The sequence below is a fragment of the Zonotrichia albicollis genome, chromosome 2 (genome assembly GCF_047830755.1).
Source record: "Zonotrichia albicollis isolate bZonAlb1 chromosome 2, bZonAlb1.hap1, whole genome shotgun sequence".
Taxonomy (NCBI): Eukaryota; Metazoa; Chordata; class Aves; order Passeriformes; family Passerellidae; genus Zonotrichia; species Zonotrichia albicollis.
Window position 1 is genome coordinate 53869188 of NC_133820.1, and position 22423 is coordinate 53891610.

Sequence of the window (22423 nt, forward strand, 5' to 3'; positions counted from 1 at the left end):
AGCTGCCCCCCCACATCCTTTGGGGCTCCCAGTTCCCCTTAGTTCTAGGACCAGCCAGCTCTGTTCTGAGATCTGTAATCTCATCTGAAAGACAATATTTCCTAAAGACAGTTGGATAGACCTGCGCTGGAAGAGATTATCACATTTAAAAGAGCATGGTCTCATGCAGTTATCCACAATGGAAGTGATGTGCAAGGCACAGACACCATAGAAGAACATTAACAATAGGAACAACAGAAGAAAACTATTCAAACCAGAACAGCTGCAAACTTCCTGAAGGAACCAAAACAAGCAAACAAACAAAACCCCAAAACCAAAACAACCCTCCCCAAAAAAACCCAAACAAACTAACACTATAAACGGTGAGCCAAACTGTTCATACATCTTTTTAACTTTCACTGTTTTAGCTGAGACCATGGACTGATTAAGACTTGCAGCTGCAAGATCAATCAAAAAGCCATACCAGAAACATGAAGGAAATACAGAATGAGGAACATTACAAGGAGACCATTAAGAAAAAGACCCAAGCAGCTCAGAAATATTTCTTAATAAATTCAATAGAAACTTTCAAGTTACAAGACTTGAACCTACTTCTCTGACCTCAGCAATGTCAGACACTGACCAGAGCTACTAATTTCCTTTTTTCAAGGTCTTGTGATTAAAATTAATCATTTTACCTTTAGTTCTGCTTTGATAGCAAAGCCTTATTTGCCACCTCTACAGCAGGTGTGGCAGCAGTATTTGTCTTGCAAGTCTGACAGTGCCATTATACATTTTTGACCCTGATAAAATTCAGATAAAGATTCCTCAGTCACTGGAGTGCCCCATTTGAGTAGCCCTGCTAAGAGGAGTTTTAAAAATGCATCAGAAAAAAGGTTACATAAAGTGTGTTGAAATATCTCCTTGCAATCTTGCAGTACAATTTTATGCATAGATAGAATACAATCACCTTATCCCAACAGGACTGAAACATGGGAGGTTCCCTCTCAGCTTCAGGAAACACTTATTTTACTGTGGGAGTGAGAGAACGTTGTCACAGTTTGCCCAGGAGGTGGTGGAGTCTCTCCTTGTGCAGAAGCAGTGTCCCCAAAAGCCACCTAGAGACTCAGAAGCCCACTCTAGGTGGGTTTGAGCAGAGGGGGTTGAACATGATAAACTCCGGAGGCCCAACTAAACTCAGTCATTCAGCGATTCTCTGATTCATGGAGAAGCAGAATCAAATAGAACAACTATTTTTTCTCAGTTTTCATGTTTTTGGAGGGATGTTGTTTAATGAGCAGGAGACAATGAGTGCTGGGAGAGATATATTTACATGCCTGAAGGAGAGGATACCTTCTCTAATACCTTGGATCTCGCTGGCTGTCCATGTGAATAATTGTGACCCCCAAGTGATATCTGGCTTTCAGCTTCAGGTAGATGATGTCAGCAGTATTGAAGTGGCAGCTGGTTCATGTCTGCCCCTGGGCCCAGAGAGCCGTGAGAGTGGCCACAGAGACCATCCCAGACAGAAACCATGGAGCACTTGGATAAACATGAACAGGAGTTGTGGCCCCACTCCATTGCTCACCTCCCCTGATGAGAACTTCTGTCCCACGGTGAAGCACCAACGTGGAAATACCAACAGAGCGTGGAGCCCCCAGAAGTGCTCCTAGGCACACAGCCCTCCCAGGAGAGCAGCTGGCCTGCACCTCCTGTATCCCCAGGAGCCTTCATGTCCCTGTGGATTGCAGCCATGTTCCAGCTGCTGGCATTCAGCTCTCTTAAGCTCCTCAGCAGCCAGTCCAGCTTGAGGCTCACCCAAACTCAGACAGAAAGAGCTCATCCACACATTAGGTGTGATTTACTGAGAAGACAGGACCAAATGTGTAGGGCATGGCCAAAGGAGTAGCTGACTGCAGTCTGTTTGCACACAACCAATCCCTCTTATGCACTTATCCCCCTATTTTCCCTTTCCTCTCCAATCTATCTTCATCCTGTCATTTCCTTGCCTTTGTTCTTTCCAGTAATCAACTCACAATAAATTTTGAGCATTCCCATAGTCCCCTTTAACATGAAAAAATAAATTATATGAAATGCACAAACACTCTTACCCAGGATATTGATCCCTATCCCCCCAACCCCTAAGATGAGGTGATGGGAACTTTCTCACTGACACATGATGGGTGTCCCTCAGCCAATGGGGACTCCCCAGGGAAAACTGGAGAGGAGCAGAGGAACGGCAGTGGTGTCTGGGTTTTCCCCACATGCCAGTGTGCCCCTCTGCTCCTGTGTCTGTGGAAATGAGCCTTTGCTGACAGAATGGATAAGGTTGGGAGGGACAGCAGTAGGGTCATCTGCTCCATCCTCCCTGAGAGCACACTGCACAGGAAATGACATGTATCAATAAATAGTTTATGGTAGAATTCGTCACATTTTAATCAAGCCTTCTATAATCAGGTGTCCAACATAAGCTGCCTCTCCAGTCACTGTAAAAAAGAGCTTCCACCTCTCAACACCCCTCAGGCTGGGAGGGATTGCTCTCTGGAACCCCTGTATGTCTCACTGTAACTACCAGCACTAGCCAAGTCTTCTTGCTTAGCTCTGAAATATCCAAAACAGGTTGAAAGCAATCCTAGCTTTAGGAAGAGAGATGCTCTTCCCTCATGGACTCCTGGCTTCATGGGAGGGCTCTGTGTAGGGTGATGTATGGCAAGAAGAGTGAAAAGAAGATGGCAGAAATAAAAAAATCGATCACAATTGTGTATCAAAAGTAGAAACTGCATTTTTGTTTGATAAGCTACCAGCCTGATGTTAACTACATACATATGTACACATCAGTATTTTAAATACTGTTCAGTTATTTAAAGAAACACAGGTTATGCAGGAACTGACATCTGCTGACTGGTGCTGAAATACTTTTACATTCTACATGTTTATAAAAGAAAAAGCTTTTCTAGCACAAGAACAGTACATTCTTTCCAACACCATTACATATTTCATTTTATTAGCATGGAAACCAAAAGTTTGTCTTTAGGAGGCGTGTAACTCTCTTCTTATTAAGGTCAAACTCAAATTGCTTTCTTCCACTGAAGAAATAAAGGGAGTCTAGAAAAAAAAAGAAACAATAAAAACCCAAACCCAGATGAATTATGATATTGCAGATATAAAGATTAGTACACTTTAACAACATCCTCAAAGAGCTCAAAGCAACCTTTGGATACAATTATGCTGCCAACAGCATCTACTCCCAGGTGTAACTTCTGCAACACATGACCCAGCAGCATGGGGACACGCTCCACAGCAAACCAGCCATGCATGTGCTGCATTGTGTACTTGATGAGCCCCACAAGGTCACTCTGCAAAGGATGTATCCTGTGCCTTTCTTTAGTTTGAAATATCTGCTGTTACACTCCAGCTGTGCTGAGCCCCTCAGCAGGGTGCATTTCTAGCCACGTGTGGGTAGGCATTGCACAGACCAGAGGGTGGCACAGAGCACAGCAAGGTGTGAGCAGGTACTTGGTGAGGGGTGCTGCCAGATGCCATGCAGGGAAAGAGAGGTCCAGCCTGGGCTAGTCACATCCACACTGCCCTCTTGGGTGTCTCAGCACCACGTGTGAGACTCATTGAGGGTGAGGAAGTAAGATTTGCTATGAAACAATAAACTTGCATAGTTTGGATGAGCAGCAGATGAGGAGCAAGGAGGCAACTGGGAAGCTGTGACACGTGGCAGTGTGAATATATCCTCAAGTCTAGTCCAGCTATTGCATGTCTAAGCAGTGCTCACCCTCCTGCAGTAGAAGCTGGTTATGACTGTTTTATATCAGAGGGACAGGCTGTGAGAGGCACATCTTATGGTGTTGGGATGTCACTGTGTGGAGTGTTGATCTCATGGTGTGATGTGCACATCTGAATACAGGTATATCTCTCCCTTAGAGCTGGCCTTTCCAGATGTGCAGCTGCCACCAAAGGTGTACCATCCCCATTTTTGAAGGGGGTAAAGGGAAACATAGGAGTGTTTTGTGACTGCTTCAGGGTCTTGTTGGTCATCCTGTGGGTTCTGAACAGCACATAGATGTACCTATCTCTGCCCAAGGAGTCTCAGCCCTATAACATTGGGCATTTCTTATAGATTTTAGCAAGAATAGTTACTTACTTTCATGTTGAAAAACAGCATCAATCTTCCCATTAATTCCTGGAAAGGCATCTCTTATCAGTAATGGCTTCCTATCCATAGACTGACTTCTTTCATCATAACTGAAAAAAAAAATTATAAACAAACAGGCGTCATCAAAACCTGCAAACAACTCATGATTAATTCCTCTCAGCTCATTATCTTCTACCTATTGACAGATAACCAAGTTCATTGAAGATTTTCAGTGTCATTTGGTAGTGTAGAAGGAGACACAATTGCCATAAATTAATTATTAATTTATCATTTGCAATGGATGTATTGGTTCTCTTTACTCCACCTAAGAATACCTAATATTGGAACCATCACCATGAATCTGTGTTTTATTTTTCCAGCAGCCCATGCCTAAGGAGCAATAGATAATAGATTACAAAAATATTTTTTTCACATTATATTTCTGTAAGAAATGTTTATCAGGAAAAATCTGGGCTTTTTCTGAAGTTATGAGGTATTTTAAGTCAATTTGCTTAAGTTACTTAGAGCAAGCTATAACATTTTTGGTGAAATGCAGTTTACCAGTGCTGGAATAAGAAGGCTTGTGAAAGCTTTTTCCTTCTGTAATTTCCTTAACAGGAGATTTAGTGATGAAACTCTTAAAGTCACGAGAATTTGACATAAAATGTGGACGTCTGATTTCTGCTTGAAGTACAGACATGTGGCTGAATATTTCTCTAGAGCAATCCTTGTATATACAATTGTTTCGACATTGTGGTGGAAGGTAAGAGAAGCTTTGTTGTTCATCTAAAATAATTTGAATTATTTACTGCTTCCATTACAGGAGCACCTCCTTTGGCTGTTAGAAATCTGTGTCCTGTAAGACAAACTTGAGCAGCAGGATGGGTTGAAAAGAAAAAAATAATAACCGTGCACAGCACATAACTCTTTGCAGTACATGGCATTTATCAGCAACTCTGTGAAACTATCTGTTAGTAACTGGAAAGTGGGTGACATTCTTCCTCTTAATCCACAGAAACATATTTGATATGTGAATAGTGAACTTCTGCCTGTTTTCATGAGATGACTTGTGGAGCTGTACAATGACCAAGACAGCTAAATGAAAACAAACAAACCAACAAATAAACTGCTAAATGAACTAAAAGGAAAACTAAACTCACTGTTCCGCCTCCTTTCAAATATTTTTCCACAACCAGTTGTGACACTGAAAGAGATCATCAAAAGTGTCTGACTAATGCATCGTAAATCATGACAGGATATTGAACATGTGATTATGTTTGCTCCTATTTAGAAAAGCACCACAGGAAATATTACCTCCAAAATTTATCTGCTATGAAGTAATATGTTTTCCCCTCAATTCCATTATGAAAAGCAGCATCAATTTTGGAAACATCCTTTGAAAAGCCCAGGGTGTAGAGTTTTTGAGGGTATCCAGGAAGTATGGTATCTCCTCTCACAACCCAGAATTCTTTCCCTATTAACAAAAGTTGATAACAACATGTTGTGAGAATCTTCTGAGAATGACACAAGCTTTTTCATGAAAGCTGATGGTTACTTGAAAATAATTGTTGAATTTCAATACAATTGAAAATGGTTCTAGAGTAAAAAAAACACGCAATAGTTCTCCACATTATTTTTTTTGAAAACTGAAATTTCAGTCTTTCTTCATACTAATGCTAGTATAATTCTAAAATTCAATAGAAAATTTTCCAGAAGAAAAGTAATGAAAATTATTTTGGCAGGGGAAATTTTCAATGTGGATAATAAAAATTAAGACAGATGTTCATTAACTTGGACAATAATGTTATTATTTCTGTGACTGAAACACACCAATTTATTGGACTAAATTCAAGATTGGAGAATCCTGCAGAAAGAATTTAAGTGGTTTTGAACCCAAATGCAAACTCTCTAGGCTACTTGGGAAGACAACATGGGAAAATAAAAAGACCAGATTTTACCTTTAAAAATGACCATTTCATCTTTTTCAGGAATTTCATATGCAGCATCAACACCAGGTGGCAGCCGTGGCCAGAATGAAGATATCAACTCAAAATCAGCTGTTCTGACTGCTGGATGTTTGCGCCAAATATGCCTTGTGTAAGTATAGAGTAGGTTTTAAATAAAATTGGATGTTCACACTCACTAATGCATGAAGCCACATCATGGCAACCAGCACAGTATTTATCTGAGTAAACCCAGCTGTGTATCCAAGTTAGTCACACTACAGTCCCTGTAACTTAATGTAAAGACAGTTATTTCCATAGTAGGATCGCTCTCTTCTTGATGCAGACATCTAAAATAGGTCAGATGAACTGTTTTGTCAAAACATTTATTTCCCCTTATGCAGAAGTGGAGCTTAGAGAGACCTGTTTCACAAGGCTGATGCCCAATAAGACTTTGGTAACAAAAGCCCATTCCTTTCCTTTTATTAGTATACTAAATTCTTGTTACAGGGGCTCTTCAAGCAGGTATTTTGTCAGGGCTAGTAGGCCCTCAGCTCCCTCAAAGCAAGGAGAGCAAAGAGGCTGTGAGGTGTCTCAGAGCTGGTGATGTGTTTTGCCAAAGCTGAGCTCTCCAGATGCTGAACACTTGGGGCTTGCTTACAGCCTGAAGTGAAAACAGCACGTGTTTGCAGAGGAGGTTTTCCCCCACCCTATTCAAAGCACCCCCTGTTCCAAAGGTCATCCTCCTTTGGATACTTATCTCTCTTCATTTCTCTGCCACCCTCTTTGTTTTTGTTTTCCATCTCTTTTCCTGATTCCTTGTCTTGTCTTCCTGTCTAAAATGGTTGATATGCTAATTAAAGTTACTTTTCTGTGCTGTGGGGCATAATTTAAAAAGAGACACTCAGGTATTTTACTTTCAGAAGCTGACTTACTTGTCTTTAAAGAACATTATTTCTCCACGGAAAGTGGTGACAGCATCAAATGTCAAATTGGAGCTGCAGCTGTTTGGCAGTGCAGGATCTTTTGACTCAGTTGGGTCTTTTATCTCAGTAGATTCTGTTTGATCATTGTTTGTATTGGGAGATGATCCTAAAAGAAGCAGTTTATGGAAGAAATTATAGTGTGAACTCATTGAGGTATATCCACTATACAAAACTGTCACTGAAAAGTATCTGAAGTCTTTGAAATTGCAAGCAGTAGTTGATGAAAAATTCTGAATTACCATAGAGGTACTGTATGCCAGTAATATCATCCTGATGAAGAAGGAGTACTGAAGGGTCAAATTTCCTGTAAACTGGATACATCAGAGCATTGGGGTCTTTGGAATGGGAAAGTCCCAGTGAATGGCCAAACTCATGGGCAGCAACATAAAACAGGTTTGTGCCTGAAAACATCAAACAAAACACATGAGAGGAGAGCTGTCCTGAATAACATGAAGGGCATAAGGTAGGTCAGAAGCTTTCAGAACTGCTTGTCCAATCAAATGAAATTCTTGTGGGAAATTTGGTTGGAGATGAAATTATGGTCAGAGGTAAAAACAATGGTATCATTATAGGGGAATACAAGGAAATTGCCTGTAGATCCTGCAGAATTCAGTGTAGAAGAAGGACCCTGGGCCAGTGCAAGGGAGGTAACTGCAGGAAGAGGTTTGAGGAATGGGAAGAAGTGGGGCCACCTTACAAATAAATCTCCCCCTGTGCATGGCAGAAGCTGAGCTGGGGCCTTAACTTAAAGCAGAGACTCAGAGGCTTTTTAGAACTATGCAAATCATATGCTCCTTCAAATCAGTGGCAATTTAAACACTTAAGGAAGAGAGGAGACAGACACTGCAGCCTTGATTCCATGTGCAACTTGCTTCAGGAAGGTCTTGGAGAACTTAATTACCTACCCTCTGTGCTTTTGGTCCACGTTTCATCCTCATCGAAGTGAGCATCTCCACCAAAGTCCTTGCCAGGTGCATAGGCATGGGCTAGGGAGCCTCCTGGGCCATCAAAGGGGATGAAATCATTGTGATCTGAGGAGCAAATCCCAAACACAGCTGACTGGGGGTTCATGCACACACTGAGCAGCACACAGCAGGTATAGATCCCCTGAACTACTGGCAGGTCCCTACATCTTCTTCCCCTTTCTCTTCATCTGCCTCTGTGCTCTCCCCCAAAGTCTGTCAAGACCTGTAACCATAGCACCTTGAGCAAGAACTGTATTTTCCTGTCTGCTTGTTCAACTGGACATTGATCTCCTCAGTGCTGTGTACGGGAGAAATCATTCCAAGTCAACTGCTCCACATAGGCAGTGACTTGGCAAAAACTCATAATGGTTACATAGAGGTTTACCTCTGGCTGCAAAGGAGATCATTATGTCTGCATCACCACTGTCCTTCTGGATGAATCTCAGCGGGGTCACACTGCTCCAGACATGAAACGCTTTCCTGATGGCTGCTTTGACATCTGCTGGACGCAGGTCCGGTGTGTAGTTTACTATCCTTTAAAACACAGGAGAGAACAAGTTGTGCTGCTGCCACTCACCCTGGGCTTCACACTGCCTTGACATGAAGAATTCCATTGTGATTACCTGTATGTCAGGACATGTTTTGTCCATTTTGGCTCTCCTGCAAAGGTGGAGAACCCAGCTACATCAGGGAATCCACAGCGGCGTTTCTGTATCAAGTCCATAGTGCCAGAATCCAGTTTCCCTGTCACCTCCAGCCCAAAGAATGCCTGCATTTCTTTTAGTTTTTGGGTCATTGCATTATTGCTTTTCCAAACAAAAGGGTCTCCATCTTTCTTAAAGCCATAGTAATTTTCCAGATACTTCTAATGAAAAAAAAAACCAAACCCAAAGCTTAGAATAATCAATGATGTTTGTGTTAAAGCTTATAAGATATAAAACTAACACCAGTCAGTAGCCTTTGCTACTTTTCTTTCTGTTCTATGGCAGCATGGATAATAGTTAAAGCCTGCATGAATATTTTTCTCTTAAGGCTGGCTTTTTCTATGGTATTATCATTATAAATATTTTTCAGTTATTAAAAAGCATATAAAATTAGCATTTTTTTAATAGATTATTTTCTGATAATGTGCCCTCCACTTACCCTGCCCCCCAAGATTACCTAGAGTCCTTTAGAAGAAGTAATTTGAAATACATTACTGAACATAAAATTTCAGTGGTTGTATCCTGTTTCCCCGCATTTTAGACAGTAATATTTCAGAAAAATATACTATACTTACTTCATGAGGAGTTATGTTTCATAATATCACAAGTCAAATAAATAACCACATTTCCACCCAAGCTACAAACCAACCCTATACTGATGCAGAAGTTTAATTATTTGTAAAATTAACACAGAGTGGATGCATCATCAAATTTAATCAGTCTCTAAAGAAAAGTAAAATAAGATGGTGCTAAAGTAGCCTTTCTCATCACATGCCTATTCTTATAAATATTCAATCAGTTTATTCTACTTGCTGTTTGGCTGCACTATACTAGTTGCACAGACTGCTGTGGATGCTCAACAGTAGCTAAAGATCTCCCAAGAGCTCTACGTTCCTCACCTGGATGAGCTGCGTGCCTTCTTCCTTTGTCTGCCTTGTACTTGCAGGAAAAGCACCAGAAAGTGCTGCACATAATAATAGGAGAAATGGGAGATTTCCCACTGTCATTTCCACTAGTCTTTATGGAAGTCTCTTTTGTAGTCTGCCACACACCAACTTCACCTTTATATAGTATATTTTCACTTTATAAAGCTTTCCAATCCCTGACTCATTGATTCTCACAATGTCTAGTTAGCAACAGAACATGCAAAACAACAGTTTTACCATAAAACAGATCAGTGCTGTCTTTCATCCGGTTCCACCCTTGTGCAGGTTTTGCAACATGGAAATCATGATTAATGAGAAGATAATAGACATGTAATTATTTTAAATGAATTTATTAACCTTTTAATTGTTAAAATGTAGCCTTACTCTCCAAAACTTGAAGCATATCTCTTTAATGCTTTCTATTCAAAGATAATATTGATTTCAGAAGCGTTGTTAAAGTGCCTAAGGGGAAAAATGATCACAGAATGTTACATGACTGTAAACTGAAACAGAAAATCAGTCTTCTAGGTTGTTTTTTTTTTCCCAGGAGATTTTATAACTTTTTTTTTTTGGAGGCTGTTACAGTGCCACCGTCTTTCCCTTTGGCAGAGTCCTGTCAGTACTATAACTCCTTGCTTGATGAAGCAATGTTTTGTTTATGCAGTTTTTTAAAAACAGTTTGCACTTGGATTAAATGATCTTTTTTTCTGCAGGAAAATGCGAAATTAACACAAATAAATGAAAGCACTTTTCTCAGCATATAAAAATTATAAAAATTGAGCCAAGATGTTTTCATGCTACATTTGTTCAGCAGTTTTTCCAGTGTTCTCAGAGAATTGCCCAAAGACTTTATTTCACATTCTCCTTCTTTGATACTTACTATAAGGTTTTAAAAACCACTGAGGTTTTCTGGATCAAACTCTTTGATGGTTGTCCTTGTCAGAGAGAGGTTCCTCTGTTCTCCATTTCTGCCATTGGTGTAGGAACTGCTGAGACTCCACAGCAGGCCTAGTCTAGATTGGGTCCACTTTTCCTCCATGCCCAATCACACCCTCCATGCACAAACGAGGACAAACCAGTGGGGATGGGAGTCCTGAAGAGAGATGTTCACTGCCATTGAAGACAGCTCACATATCTGAGGCTTCTGTGTGGGGTTGACACAGGATTTCAGGTAAGCCTGCAGCGCTGAGGAGCAGGTGAGACTTTGAATGTGCAGAGAGATAAACCCCCTTCCACAGAGCTTCCAGGATAATAGATTTGTGAAAGGAGAGTTTATAAATATATTGTATACTCAAGGTATTTGGTGAAATTATTTCCTGCTGAAGAACACTGTGTTGGTACCAGAAGGATCCCCAGAGCACTGTATGCCTGTGGCCATCCAAAGGCAGGACATGAGGGATTGCTGGGTCTGGGCAGCTGAACCAGCAAGGCAAGGCTGGTGGGACTCCACAAGGGTTATCTGGTCACTGAGGACTGAATTCCTACCCTAGAAGCAGACATCTACCTGAGGCATTTCCATTAGGGAGAGAACCCCTCCATAGTCCTGGGAGGAGATGGACAGGCTCAGGGAATGACCCAGAAATGAACCAGCTGAGCCAAGGTGAAGCAATCTCCTGAGGGAGCTTCTGGTAATGACAGCATTCACAGAGTTATGTGAGGTGTACCAGAGTGGGTGAGATGAATCCAAAACTTGGTGCAGAGTTTTCCTGTGCAGCTTACATACTGACAGTAGCACTCTGCAGAAATAGCTTCTGGAACTTACAGTCCCCTACATCCTTCCAACTCTTTTTTCTCCTCCCTCACTGTCTCCATGTGCACTAGAAGGAAGAAGTAACTTTCCAGCCTGTAGGAATTAAATTTTCATCACTCATCTTGCTCTCTAATGAGAGGGCTACTAAAAGGCATCAAAACTGTCTAGGAATGCTTTAGTCATTAAAGGTATTAAAGACATTTACGTAGTTTTCTTATTATCAGCTTTCTCAAGTACATACTTGTGCTACTCTGTCAGCCTCTTTCTCACTTTTTTGGATACTATTCCCCATTTGTGTCAAGAGATCAATCACCTAGAATATTCTACATAAAGAAAATTCCGTAATCATAAAGACCTTCTTTGATGTTTGTCACTTTGAGGTGGCTTTACCTAAAAGTAGCACACTATGTAATGCCAACCTCTAGTTTCAGTTTAAAGAAGTCAGTGTGAAAATTACTGTGCTGTCCTTTTTACAACCTGTAAATTTGTCTGGGTAAGCTCCTAGGATTTCCCTTCCTCTTCAGGACTTAATCTTCTGCCTTGGATGCATTCCCATAGTCCCACCATAAGACATATAACACAAGACATATAACAGGTAACACAATATGTTTATTGTTATTATTATTAATAGCCTTGACAAAAAAGTTACTGCTAATTCACAGTTTATATATTTTAAAACTAATGAATAAAGTGGTACAGGGAAAAGAGCATCTCACAGAGCATCAACAGGATGAAACTAAGTTGGCTTGTTGTGCAAAGCCAAGGGCTTAATTACTCGGAGCTTGAAATGGCTCCTCTCTGGTGCCTTATGTGCCCTCAGTGTCCTGGCCAGTCCGAGCTCTGATAGCAGTGCAGGACTCCTGGCCAAACCCTGGGAGAGCAGGTCTGTGCAGGGGAAACTTCTGAGCTGTAAAACTGCAACTTCAGCCTGCCTGCCACCAGCATTGCTTAACTCAGTGCCTCTGGCACCGCCTTCCTGGCTGTGCTGCAAACCCTCAGACCTGGCAGCACAAACCTAGCCTCAAAAACATCTTACTGCTGACAAAGTGTGACCTACTTCTGGCTTTTATATAACAGCTGTGGGTCTCCAGCATGGCAATGCTGATTCCCTGGCAGCATTCAGTGTTCCAGTTCCAGTCAACTTGCACATGGGTCACCCTTGCTTTGTCAGTGAAGTCATTAAGGAAATTTTGAGATTTCATGTGCAAGTGGTTTGGTCTAGCTCAACTGTTGCTGCAATCAAGAATTTTAGATGTAACAGGTTATATTTTGTGACTCTAATTTGCGGGCCTGCCCTTGGATTTCAAGGAAAGTTCCTATTCATACAGGACAAGTACTTGAAATTACGTTTGTGGATAAAATTCCCCTGCCAGCACCTAAGAGGCCTTTAATTCCAGCAATAATTTATGACTTATACCAAAATCATGGTTACAAGAAATGTTCTCTTGTTCACTGAGGACAGACAGCTCCAGCTTCCTGCTTCCGATGTTTCCAACATCATCTGAGCTACATCTTCCATTTACCAGGAATTTCATTGCTTTTCCCAAACTGAAAGTAGTGCTGTTTCATTTCAAATTTTAAGACATTAACAAAGCAAAAATACAGACAGAAATTCCATGATTAGTCCCCTTGTCTACGTGAAATCCATGGCATGTTGTCATCTGTTTCTGCTCCAGGCTACATTTTTCTTCACAGCTAAGTAAATATCACTCATTTTTCAGATATTGTGAGTTAAAGGTACTTAATACTCAAAGGTGGAGGGAGTGTTTTAATTTTGCTGTTTCCTGGATGTCATAACTAAAACTTATTACTAACCTTATGCAGGATAAATATTTTAATCTAATGTGAGTCAGTAAAAACACCAACAGTGATCTGCTTTGCTGTTGCTGAAATATTCTTTTGGTTCCTCCCTAACCACTTTCAAGTCTCAGACAGCAACCAGAGCCTAAAGGCCTGATTTCTGAAGGTAGCCTTCACATACAAGAAAGCATCTATTTACGATATCAAAGTATGTAGGCATTTTTAAAAACAAAGGAAATTAACCCCATTAGTTATGCTATACTCGCAAACACCCTGCCTAAGCCTGGAGGCATCTGAAGTCCTTGGACTGAAGTTTGTTCAGGATAGGCTATGTACAGGGAAAGAGCTGTTGAGAAAGAACTGGGAGATGTTGGGGCAGCACCAGTTTTCCTGTGTCTCTGCCCTGCCTGGACTGCTGCCAGGTGAGCTCAGCCACTTTTCAGTCCATGACTCTGCCATGGTGATCCACTGCCCTTGGGGCAATGCTGAGCTCTTGTGTCCCTACTTGACACAACAGTAGGGACTGTTGTTAAAAGTTGTTAAAAGCAACTTTTAAGACATGCTCTGATTTGTAACATAGGTTGGTTTTAAACCCTTTAGAGGTACTTTGAGCATATCTAGCATGGCACAAAACATGCATGAGGAGAGCATGCCAGAGATGAGATATTCCAAGATCATAAAATTGAAGAACTTTGGGGGGAGGAAGGACTTTAAGGAAAATCTTGTTCCAGCCCTCCTGTGAGAGGCTGAGACACCTTCCACTAGACCAGGTTGCTCAAAGGCCCCTCCAACCTAGCTTCATCTCTGCTGCCTTTGCTTTATCGTGTCTGTGAGCACTGTGGGCCTGTGGGTGCACTGGGACACACATGGCTTCCTCTGGCCCACATGGATGAGGGGATAGGTGGTAGTAAGTCTTTGATCAGATGTCTCAGGCAGCTGCCCTGTGCAGAAGACCAGGAGCAAATTTTACCTCTGCCTAATGAGGTGTGAGCTGTGGCAATTGGAATACTGTCCTTGTCAGCCATTCCCAGCCTCTCTTTTTGCCTTTGCCAATTCTGTTAGAGAAAGATTAACAGCCAGTTGACTTCCTTGCACAATCGCATCATCGCATCAGTTTTTGTAAGAGGTGGGATCAAATCCCTCCAAAGAGAGGATGTACCACAGCCAAACTCTCTTAAAGCCCAAGGGGTGTTTAAAATCACTGAGCTATTGCCCTGTGAGCAGGACCCAAACAAGGAGGAAGCAGGTGTGTGTCACCACTCATCCTCTGGAGGATTTATCAGTGGTAGTTACATAAAAATCCTTAGGTTTTTTTCTTATTATTTTGGCTTGTGTGCTCTAGCAGGAAAATGGTTCTTATTTCTGGTTTGTTGTCAAGCATTGTGAGTTGGACTGCCAGCCCTGACTCCATTTCCATGGCACATGGTTACAGCTCAGGAGAGCTAATCCATTGACTCCCTGCAACCCTGTGATCATATCTCCATCCCTTCCCGCCCTGCCTGCATGCTTCTTCCATCCCCAAACCGAACACTTATACTTCACTCTGGTTGCTCATGTCCTGCTGTACCAATGACTCCCCATTAAAACCACCCTCAGTGGCACTGGTCCCCTCAGCCACTGCCACGTTCCCATCTACCTGTCCCCACCCCTGCCTCTGTCCCTGTGCCAGGAGTCATGGCATGCCATAGACTCCAGTCTCTCCCTTCACACACTCTTGTGTAGGATCTCCTCTTACCTTTTATGCCTCCCCCACATTGTTCCTGAGCACCTTGTTTCCCTCCTTTGTCACATGGGCAATTTCTAATTGCCCGCCAGAACTGCCCCTCCACTTCTCTTTAACTTTCCCCTCACAGGCGCTGAGCCCTGCTGAAAATGCTGATGGAACCCGGCACCACTCAGCTTGTGTGTGGCTGCAGCAGATGCCTTGTCTCCAGTGGACTGAATCAGAGCACAAGAACTGCTGAACTCAAGCAAAATACTTTATTTCTCAAAAACAACTTGATTAATAAATAGATGGAGAACCAAAATAAATTAAACTGTACATTAGGTTTTACATTTTAAAGGTTTTAAATTAGAATTGCCAAAGGCCATCATTTTAGACTCAGGTGCACAGGAACAGGTGAATAACACTGTTTAAAATCAAGAAACATGAAAGGCTCTTTCTGGTACAAATGTATTCCTGTACCAACACTTAATATTTCTAGCAATTAAACCAGCTGTTGCTTTTCATTATACGGATGAGTTTCTTCCTCTTGATGTCAACCTCATACTGGTTTGATCCATGGAAAAAGTAGAAATATCCTAGAATTGGAAGGAAAAAACATGGAAAAATTAACAGTTCAATCTTATATGCCTATTGTTACATGCTCACTATTTCCTTGGGTGACTTAAAAAATCAAACCAAAAATTTAATATATATATTGAAATGTATTTTTTTTTGCCTTTGGCAGGTGGTCTTTGGGGTTTCTAAAATTACATTTTAATTTATTTACCATTTTTCTGAAGGGCAGCATCAATTGGATGGCCGATCCCTTGGAAGTCAGCAGCTATTTTTCTTGGATAGCCTCTTTCCATTGATTGATTATTTTCATTGAAACTAAATAAAGAAATTGCATGGAAATAGAAAATAAGCATGTGACATTCAAAGTTGAAACCGGATGGATTTTTACAAAATATGCCTACTCTCAGATGAAAATCCAGCACCTGCAATCTGTGACCTCATAGAGCTGTATAAATCCTGGCTGTGTGAATATTTACATCTTTAGTACCCTAGGTAAGTCTTTTTTCAGAATATCAGATTAGTACATTTACTTTCATTCCCTGAGATTGACAATAAGAATGAATGGGGCTTATACTGAGTAGTAATCTTAAATAATTAATCAAACAGAATTCTTTAATTTTACAGCACACAATCTGTGAAGTCACCCCATAAGAGAAATGTAAACTTCAGATGTGATAACACTCTTTCAAGATAGTATTACAGACTAATTATTAGGATAAGATTGCTGCTTAGCTGAATTATTTCTTAGGAAGTATATATTTTAGTCCCCTATAACTTTGTTGGTTTGTCATTTATAAACTTCACAGAGCACTTCTGCTTCTTGGTAATTACTAAATGAATGCCTGACATGATGACAAAGTCCACTTGATTTATATTTTTATACTAATTATAATACATTGTATTTTTATACTAGCTCACACTACTTCTTAATGAATAAACAAAACTCATCTGCCCCTTAATCACAGCCTGATAAGAGTAAGTGAACACTCAGGTGTAACAGATGTTGTTTAATAAAAAGACCTGAGCATTTGAGTTTCAGCTTTAAGCAGCTGAGAAGGCTGCCAAAAAGAGGACATGAACATCCTGTACAAATACTCACATCACTTGATTAAAAAAGCTGTTTTGATTATCTCTTGTACAGAAGAGAGAAGAATCTTACCTCCAGTACTTGTTGCCAACAAAGAAATAGGTTCTCTTGGTACTTTGGTCGTGAACAGCTGCATCAATTTTCCTGACACTGCTGGGGAAGCCCAGGTTCTGGATGGGCTTGGGGAACCCTGGCTCTATTCTGTAGCCACTGACAGCCCAGTACTGGCCATCTACAGGAAAACAGAAAAGTTGTAAGGATTCTTGAGGAGTCTGATCTCCTTTCTGCCAAAGCCTCAGAGCTTACTGTGTAGTAAATGCCAAAAACTGCACAGATGTCCAGCTGAGAACATTACCCCCTTAGGATGCACAGAAGTCTGAATATCTCACAGCTGATGGATTTTCTATTTTTTATAGTCATTAAGAGTATTATATACTCAATAATTAAAAGTCTATATTTTAGGTGTGTTTCATCTTTAAAAATGTATTTAGATAATGTAATGTAGGAATTAATTTTGTCTCAGGTATGGTCTTTGCTGTCACTGACCAAAGGAAGTCTATGTAGGACCATTGTGAAGCAGCATTAGTTACTGACAGTAACATAATTTGCAAAATTTAAATGGATTTAAATATTAAGAATATCCTCTATTAGTTGTAGCACTAGTATTAGAGTTAATATGAATATTAGCATAATATACCTTCCATTATGATTAAATAACATTTAGTAGTATTGCCATAGCTTCACATATGCATTAAAAAATGATGAAAATGTATGAGAAGTACCTTTGAAAAATAGCACTCGATCCTTCTTGTCAACCTCATACGCAGCATCAAAGCCAGCTATCAGTGATGGCCAGAAGGAGAAGATGGTGTCATGCTCAATTTCTGAGAAATATGGACTTTTGCGCCAGACAAAGCTGTTAGAAACAAAACCAGCAGTGCTTCATTGTCTGTCATCTCATTAGGAGATCAAGGGCCCATAAACCTACTTGAAATCCTGCTGTCTGGGTGCTGGAACCAGTGTTCCCTGTGAGGCAGAGATACCACCCCTTTTGGGATGAGCCCTTCACTCTGCTCCCTCACAGACCTGTGCCCTTTGCTGCAGGCTGGTCTGAGGTCACAGAATAGTTGAGGTTGGAAGGGACCTATGAAGCTCATCTTGTCCAACTCCTGGCTCAACCAGGATCACCTACAGCTGGTGGCCCTGTGGACTTCTGCATTTGAACCATAATGGTTTGTCCAGGACACCTTAGGATATCTGTGGCAGTGCTGACAGTTGCAGCTTTCTCTTCATCATGACCCATGTAGGTAGGCACAGCTCATTTCAATTTGGTTGCAAAGGTTAAATAAAAATTCTTGAGAAACACATTAAAACCCAGGTTAAGAAAGAATTGCTCTTTCCCCCTCCTCCTTGAAAACTATTAAGCTACAATACTTCATATGTTTTAGAAGGAAAATCAGACCCACATCATCAAAGGAAGCTTGTTCAATCAAAACACAACTACTAAGCCAAGAAGGGGGTGAAGCCCTGACCCGGCTGCTTGCTCTCACCAGGGTGGATGTGCCCAGCCAGCAACTCTCTACAGAGAGTGCCAGAGTGTGCCCAAAACAAGGCCACCCTGCAACAGCAGAGACTCTCTGTAGACAACGCTGGTCTAGTGCAGAATCCTAGGTCAGAGTGACACTAAAAATCACCAGAGACGTTTTCCACAGCTCCCTGGCCCACACACAGGATGGTGTGATGAAGACAGTGCTGCATGTAAAGCAGCTGCTTTACAGGCTGAGGAGTGACACTGGAATTATTCAGCCTTGCACAATTTTAATGGGCATTGACAGTGATGTATGATGAATTAAAGCATTGTACTCATTACTAAACCATGTTACTCACCCAGCACAGGTGGGCTAGCAAAATTTTTCAAAGTTGCCTTAACACTTACAGAAAAAAAATTTTCCTTTATAATCAAGGGAGAATAAATTCCTTGAACTGAACTTTGTGCTTTGCCTTTGTGAGTTTCACAAAAAGATGTTGCTGGAAATAAAAACACTCACCCATCTTTGAAGAACAGTGTTTCCCCACGAAGAGTCGTGACAGCGTCAAAAGTCAGATGAGGGTCACAGTCGTCTGGTCTTTGGGGTGGCTTGGAGGGTGTCATTTCTGTTGGTTCTTCCCTGGGAGACACTGGAGTTGTTGCTTCTGCAGGGACCATTTCAGTTGGTTCTCGTGGGGGAAAAGCTTCTGTAGGAAGTGCAGGAGATTCCTTGGGGGGTCCTTTGGAAAATAAATAAGAGTGGAATTGGAAGGTGGATCAGAGCAGTTCATGTCACAGCATTTCAGGCAGTACCTTGTGAAGCCAAGGGTATATGCAGCTGTGCACATACAAAACCACCCTTCTGTGGAAGATAAGAGGGTTTCATGCTACATATGTGGGCAGTTCCTCTGGTATCCCTGGGGAAAGGCTCTTGGACCTTTTGACTAATTGGAATAAATACAGTCTACAGTTTCCATTTTGCAGTGTAGACTGTTAGCCACAAAAACCCCAAGAGATTTGCCCCAAAATAATAACAGGAAATAAAACCTCAATATTTTTTTTGTAATGGGAAGTTCAGTACATTTTATCTGCTGGGTAAAATTAGTTATAAATTGTTATCCATCATTCACCAGAAAATGATGCTTCTTGCTTACCATAGAGGGCTTGAATGCCATCAATGTCATCCTGATGAAGTTGGTAGTTCCTCGTATCTGTGGCCATATATACAGGATACATCAAAGCACCAAAAACGTTGGAATGACTGAGACCTAGTGAGTGGCCCAGCTCATGAGCAGCAACAAGAAATAAGTTGTATCCTGCAAAAGATCCACACAAACACAAAATAAATTTTTTGCTTGACAGCAGGATACAGGCACTATTCTCTCATGTAAGGTATATCATTCACAGTCCTAAAAAAATGGGAAAATCTAACTAGGTCCAAGTAAGAGCTCTCTGGCCTCCTGGAGAAGAAATGAGTTTTGAATCATAGACATTGATTTCTCACTGGAAAACCACTCTGGGAACAGTTTTTGCCCATATTGCAGAAATTTTCCAACAAAGAATCAAGGTTTCTTTACTGTTAATAACAATTGAAAAGCAGTTGAGAAGGTTTTAGTCATCTGATCAGATTTTGGGAATAGTAAATGACATGGCATTTGCCTGGTAACTACTTCACAAAACCAGTAATGTGCACCATAATCCCTGGACATTGCTGGAAACCAGAATAATTCCCTGCTATATTTAATTTTATTCACCAATAAATTCAAGATGTTTTTTCCTTTCTAGAAGTTAAAGATGAGAATGACTTCAAATCAGAAAAAAAACTAAACCGAAGCAAACAAACAAATGTGAAAGGTTATGTTGTTACTTTTAAGTTCATTATCTGAGGGTGAAAATTCCCTGTCTTTTGAAGTCACAATTACCCAACATTGCTAATCAATGCTAACTTAATTTCCTCCACTGGAGCTGTAACTGCAGTCTGCATTAATTTCAAGGGACTGTTGTGACTGCATCTTGGATCAAAATATGCAGAACTGTTTTACTAAATTTTGTTGACATTTTACATCTCAGTAAATACTGGAACTACTGCCATGGAATATGTGACTTTACAGTATCTTCAAGACAACACTTTCTAATAAAATACAAGTCAACACAATATTTAAATTTGCCTACCACCATAGGTCATAAATTTGGTCCAGTTTTCGTCTTCATCAAAATGGGCATCTCCTCCTATCCCACTGCCAGGGGCGTAGGCATGAGCCAGAGTTCCTCCTGGACCATCAAAGGAATAGAAGTCACCGTGAACTAAAAATAAGGGGGAAAAAAAGGGATGCTTTTCATTATCTTGCTAAGAAAAAGTGACAAGTACTATGATTCCCTGACAACAGAGCTTCCTTACATCCAGCTGCGAAGGAAATCATTATATCTGCTTGACCTCCATAGACCCTGGTGAACCTCAGAGGGGTTACACTGCTCCAGAGCTGGAAGGCTCTTGCAATTGCTTCGTCTACATCAGCTTGCAGCATGTCTGGAGTGTAGTTCAGAATCCTGTGAATTAAAGGTAAAAAGAATTAAAAGCAAGCAGATCATATGTGACTGGGACACATGGTATCAAGGTCAAATATTTTAATCTACAACTATTTACTTGTCTCAAATGGTTTATTTCCAAAATATTTGCTTACATAACAGATAAAGATTTCAGAGTTTTATTTTATGCATTTTAGAAGCCCTAACATTTATACTCAGCTGTATTCTTTCCACCCACTGAGTATATTATTCAGTAGGCTATTAGCTAGCTACTGTAAAACCCTATTTTGGTATTCGCATCGCTGTTTGGTAGCCTGAATAGTTCCCACATTCCTATCCCTTTCATCCTGAATGGAGCTTTTATATGGAGGAATACAGAAATAAATAGTAAAGAACCTGTTTACATTACTCCTGCCTAGCATTCGCAAAGCTTCCCAGTGGTGTGGAGGAAAATGTGCCGTAATGTATGTTACCGATAGGTCACATCTTCTTTGGTCCACGTGGGGCTGCGTGGGAAGGCGCTGTATGAACGGATGTCTGGGATTCCACATCTAGGCTGCTTCATCATGTCCAGCGTCTTCTGATTCAGCTCCCCAGTCACCTCTAGCCCAAAGAATGACTGCATCTCTCGTATTTTGTCAGCCATGTGGTTGAGGTCCTTTGCTTTAAACAGAGAGTGTTTCTCTTCTTTAAAATCATAGAAGTTTTCAAGATATTTCTGACAGGGAAGAGAAAGCAACAGTTTAGAATATAAAACCTTCTTTTCAAGTGCAGAGATCTGGTAATAAAATACTCTACATTGCTAATAGACCACTATGTTCATTTTCTCAATAAATTATTTCATCAGTTCTGTCCATAGTCCTTACCTTGGCAAATTGCATATCTTCTTTTTCCTTTTCTGGAGCCACTGGAAAAGCAGAGGAGCATGTAAAATATAATAACTCAAGGAAAAGAAGGATCTTTGTCTTCATCTTTGTCTCCCTGTCCTACCAGCCCTTGCTAGAAGACCTCTCAATCTCTTTTTCCTCTGTCTAAGACGCACCAGTGTTTCACTATTTATATCAGTGCTGTGCTTGCTAAAGTCAATAATGGCATGACTCAGCCTATAACATCCTCTGATTTTCCACAGAAACGCAGAAAACAAATTTGGGTTTAGAAGCAAGCAAACACATGACAGTTTACCTTGCCCAAAACCCCCTGATTTCGCAATCATATTATCGGACAGTATGTTGTTTTTTTCTTCATTCCTAAATTGGGCTGGACAAAAACTACCCCACTTTTTGGAGGTGCTGAAGTGACCTGGCTCTTTGTAGGGGTCAATAATCTGTAATTCCTCACAGTGCTTGAGAAGGGACCTCCAGAAACTGCCTTCAGTTTTCTTGAAGTCCTTGCATTCAAGACCTCAGCATGCCAGGAAAAAATCCCTTCCTTTAGCCCATCTTGTACTTGATAATTTTTGTGACACTGCCAATTATACAAAAACTAATTTTTCTTTTCTTGAACCTGACATCCCAGCATTGTTACAGAACCATTATTTGTGCTGCTACCTGGCCCATGTAATCATGGATCTATGGCCTCATCCCCTTTCTCCCTCACACCACAAAGTCTCAGTAAAGTACCCCATATCATATATCCTGGTCTGCATGTCCTATTAGCCAAGGGTGGTTTCACAACCAAAGAAGAAATGGAAGAAATCGCCCTGCAGAACTACAGGCAGCTTTGGGATAAAAGGTCTTCAGCAGAACCTCTTAATAAACTTCTCCAGCATCAGATGGGAGGTGATGAGGATCTGTGCCATACATTC

General features: G+C 40.9%; 2 protein-coding genes across 2 annotated transcripts; both read right to left on the reverse strand.

The window, feature by feature from the left end:
• Positions 1 to 2983: 2983 nt before the first annotated feature.
• On the reverse strand, positions 2984 to 9728 carry LOC102069989 (stromelysin-1-like). Its single transcript, XM_005482586.3, has 10 exons — positions 9621 to 9728; positions 8641 to 8882; positions 8403 to 8551; positions 7958 to 8083; positions 7292 to 7453; positions 7002 to 7158; positions 6082 to 6215; positions 5438 to 5597; positions 4133 to 4233; positions 2984 to 3084 (listed from the first exon to the last, which is right to left on the reverse strand). The coding sequence occupies exons 1-10, from the start codon at positions 9726 to 9728 to the stop codon at positions 2984 to 2986; spliced, it is 1440 nt and encodes a 479-aa protein (XP_005482643.2).
• A 5487-nt stretch (positions 9729 to 15215) lies between these two features.
• Positions 15216 to 21666, reverse strand: LOC102069814 (interstitial collagenase-like). The gene is made up of 10 exons (XM_005482585.3): positions 21486 to 21666; positions 21093 to 21337; positions 20492 to 20640; positions 20266 to 20397; positions 19248 to 19409; positions 18614 to 18833; positions 17348 to 17481; positions 16638 to 16797; positions 15690 to 15793; positions 15216 to 15498 (listed from the first exon to the last, which is right to left on the reverse strand). The coding sequence occupies exons 1-10, from the start codon at positions 21588 to 21590 to the stop codon at positions 15398 to 15400; spliced, it is 1512 nt and encodes a 503-aa protein (XP_005482642.2). The 5' UTR covers positions 21591 to 21666; the 3' UTR covers positions 15216 to 15397.
• Between the last annotated feature and the right edge of the window lie 757 nt (positions 21667 to 22423).

Bases quoted from the DNA above. Each gene is read 5' to 3' on its own strand.
- LOC102069814 (XM_005482585.3), bottom strand. From the start codon at position 21,590: ATGAAGACAAAGATCCTTCTTTTCCTTGAGTTATTATATTTTACATGC. The intron at 16,798-17,347 runs GTACTTCTCATA...GTTTTCCTGTAG, and splicing joins TCGAGTGCTATTTTTCAAAG to ATGGCCAGTACTGGGCTGTC. The intron at 15,794-16,637 runs GTAAGATTCTTC...TTCTTTATTTAG, and splicing joins GTTGGCAACAAGTACTGGAG to TTTCAATGAAAATAATCAAT.
- LOC102069989 (XM_005482586.3), bottom strand. From the start codon at position 9,728: ATGACAGTGGGAAATCTCCCATTTCTCCTATTATTATGTGCAGCACTT. The intron at 8,552-8,640 runs GTAATCACAATG...TGTGTTTTAAAG, and splicing joins AAACATGTCCTGACATACAG to GATAGTAAACTACACACCGG. The intron at 8,084-8,402 runs GTAAACCTCTAT...TTTGCTCCTCAG, and splicing joins GATCTCCTTTGCAGCCAGAG to ATCACAATGATTTCATCCCC.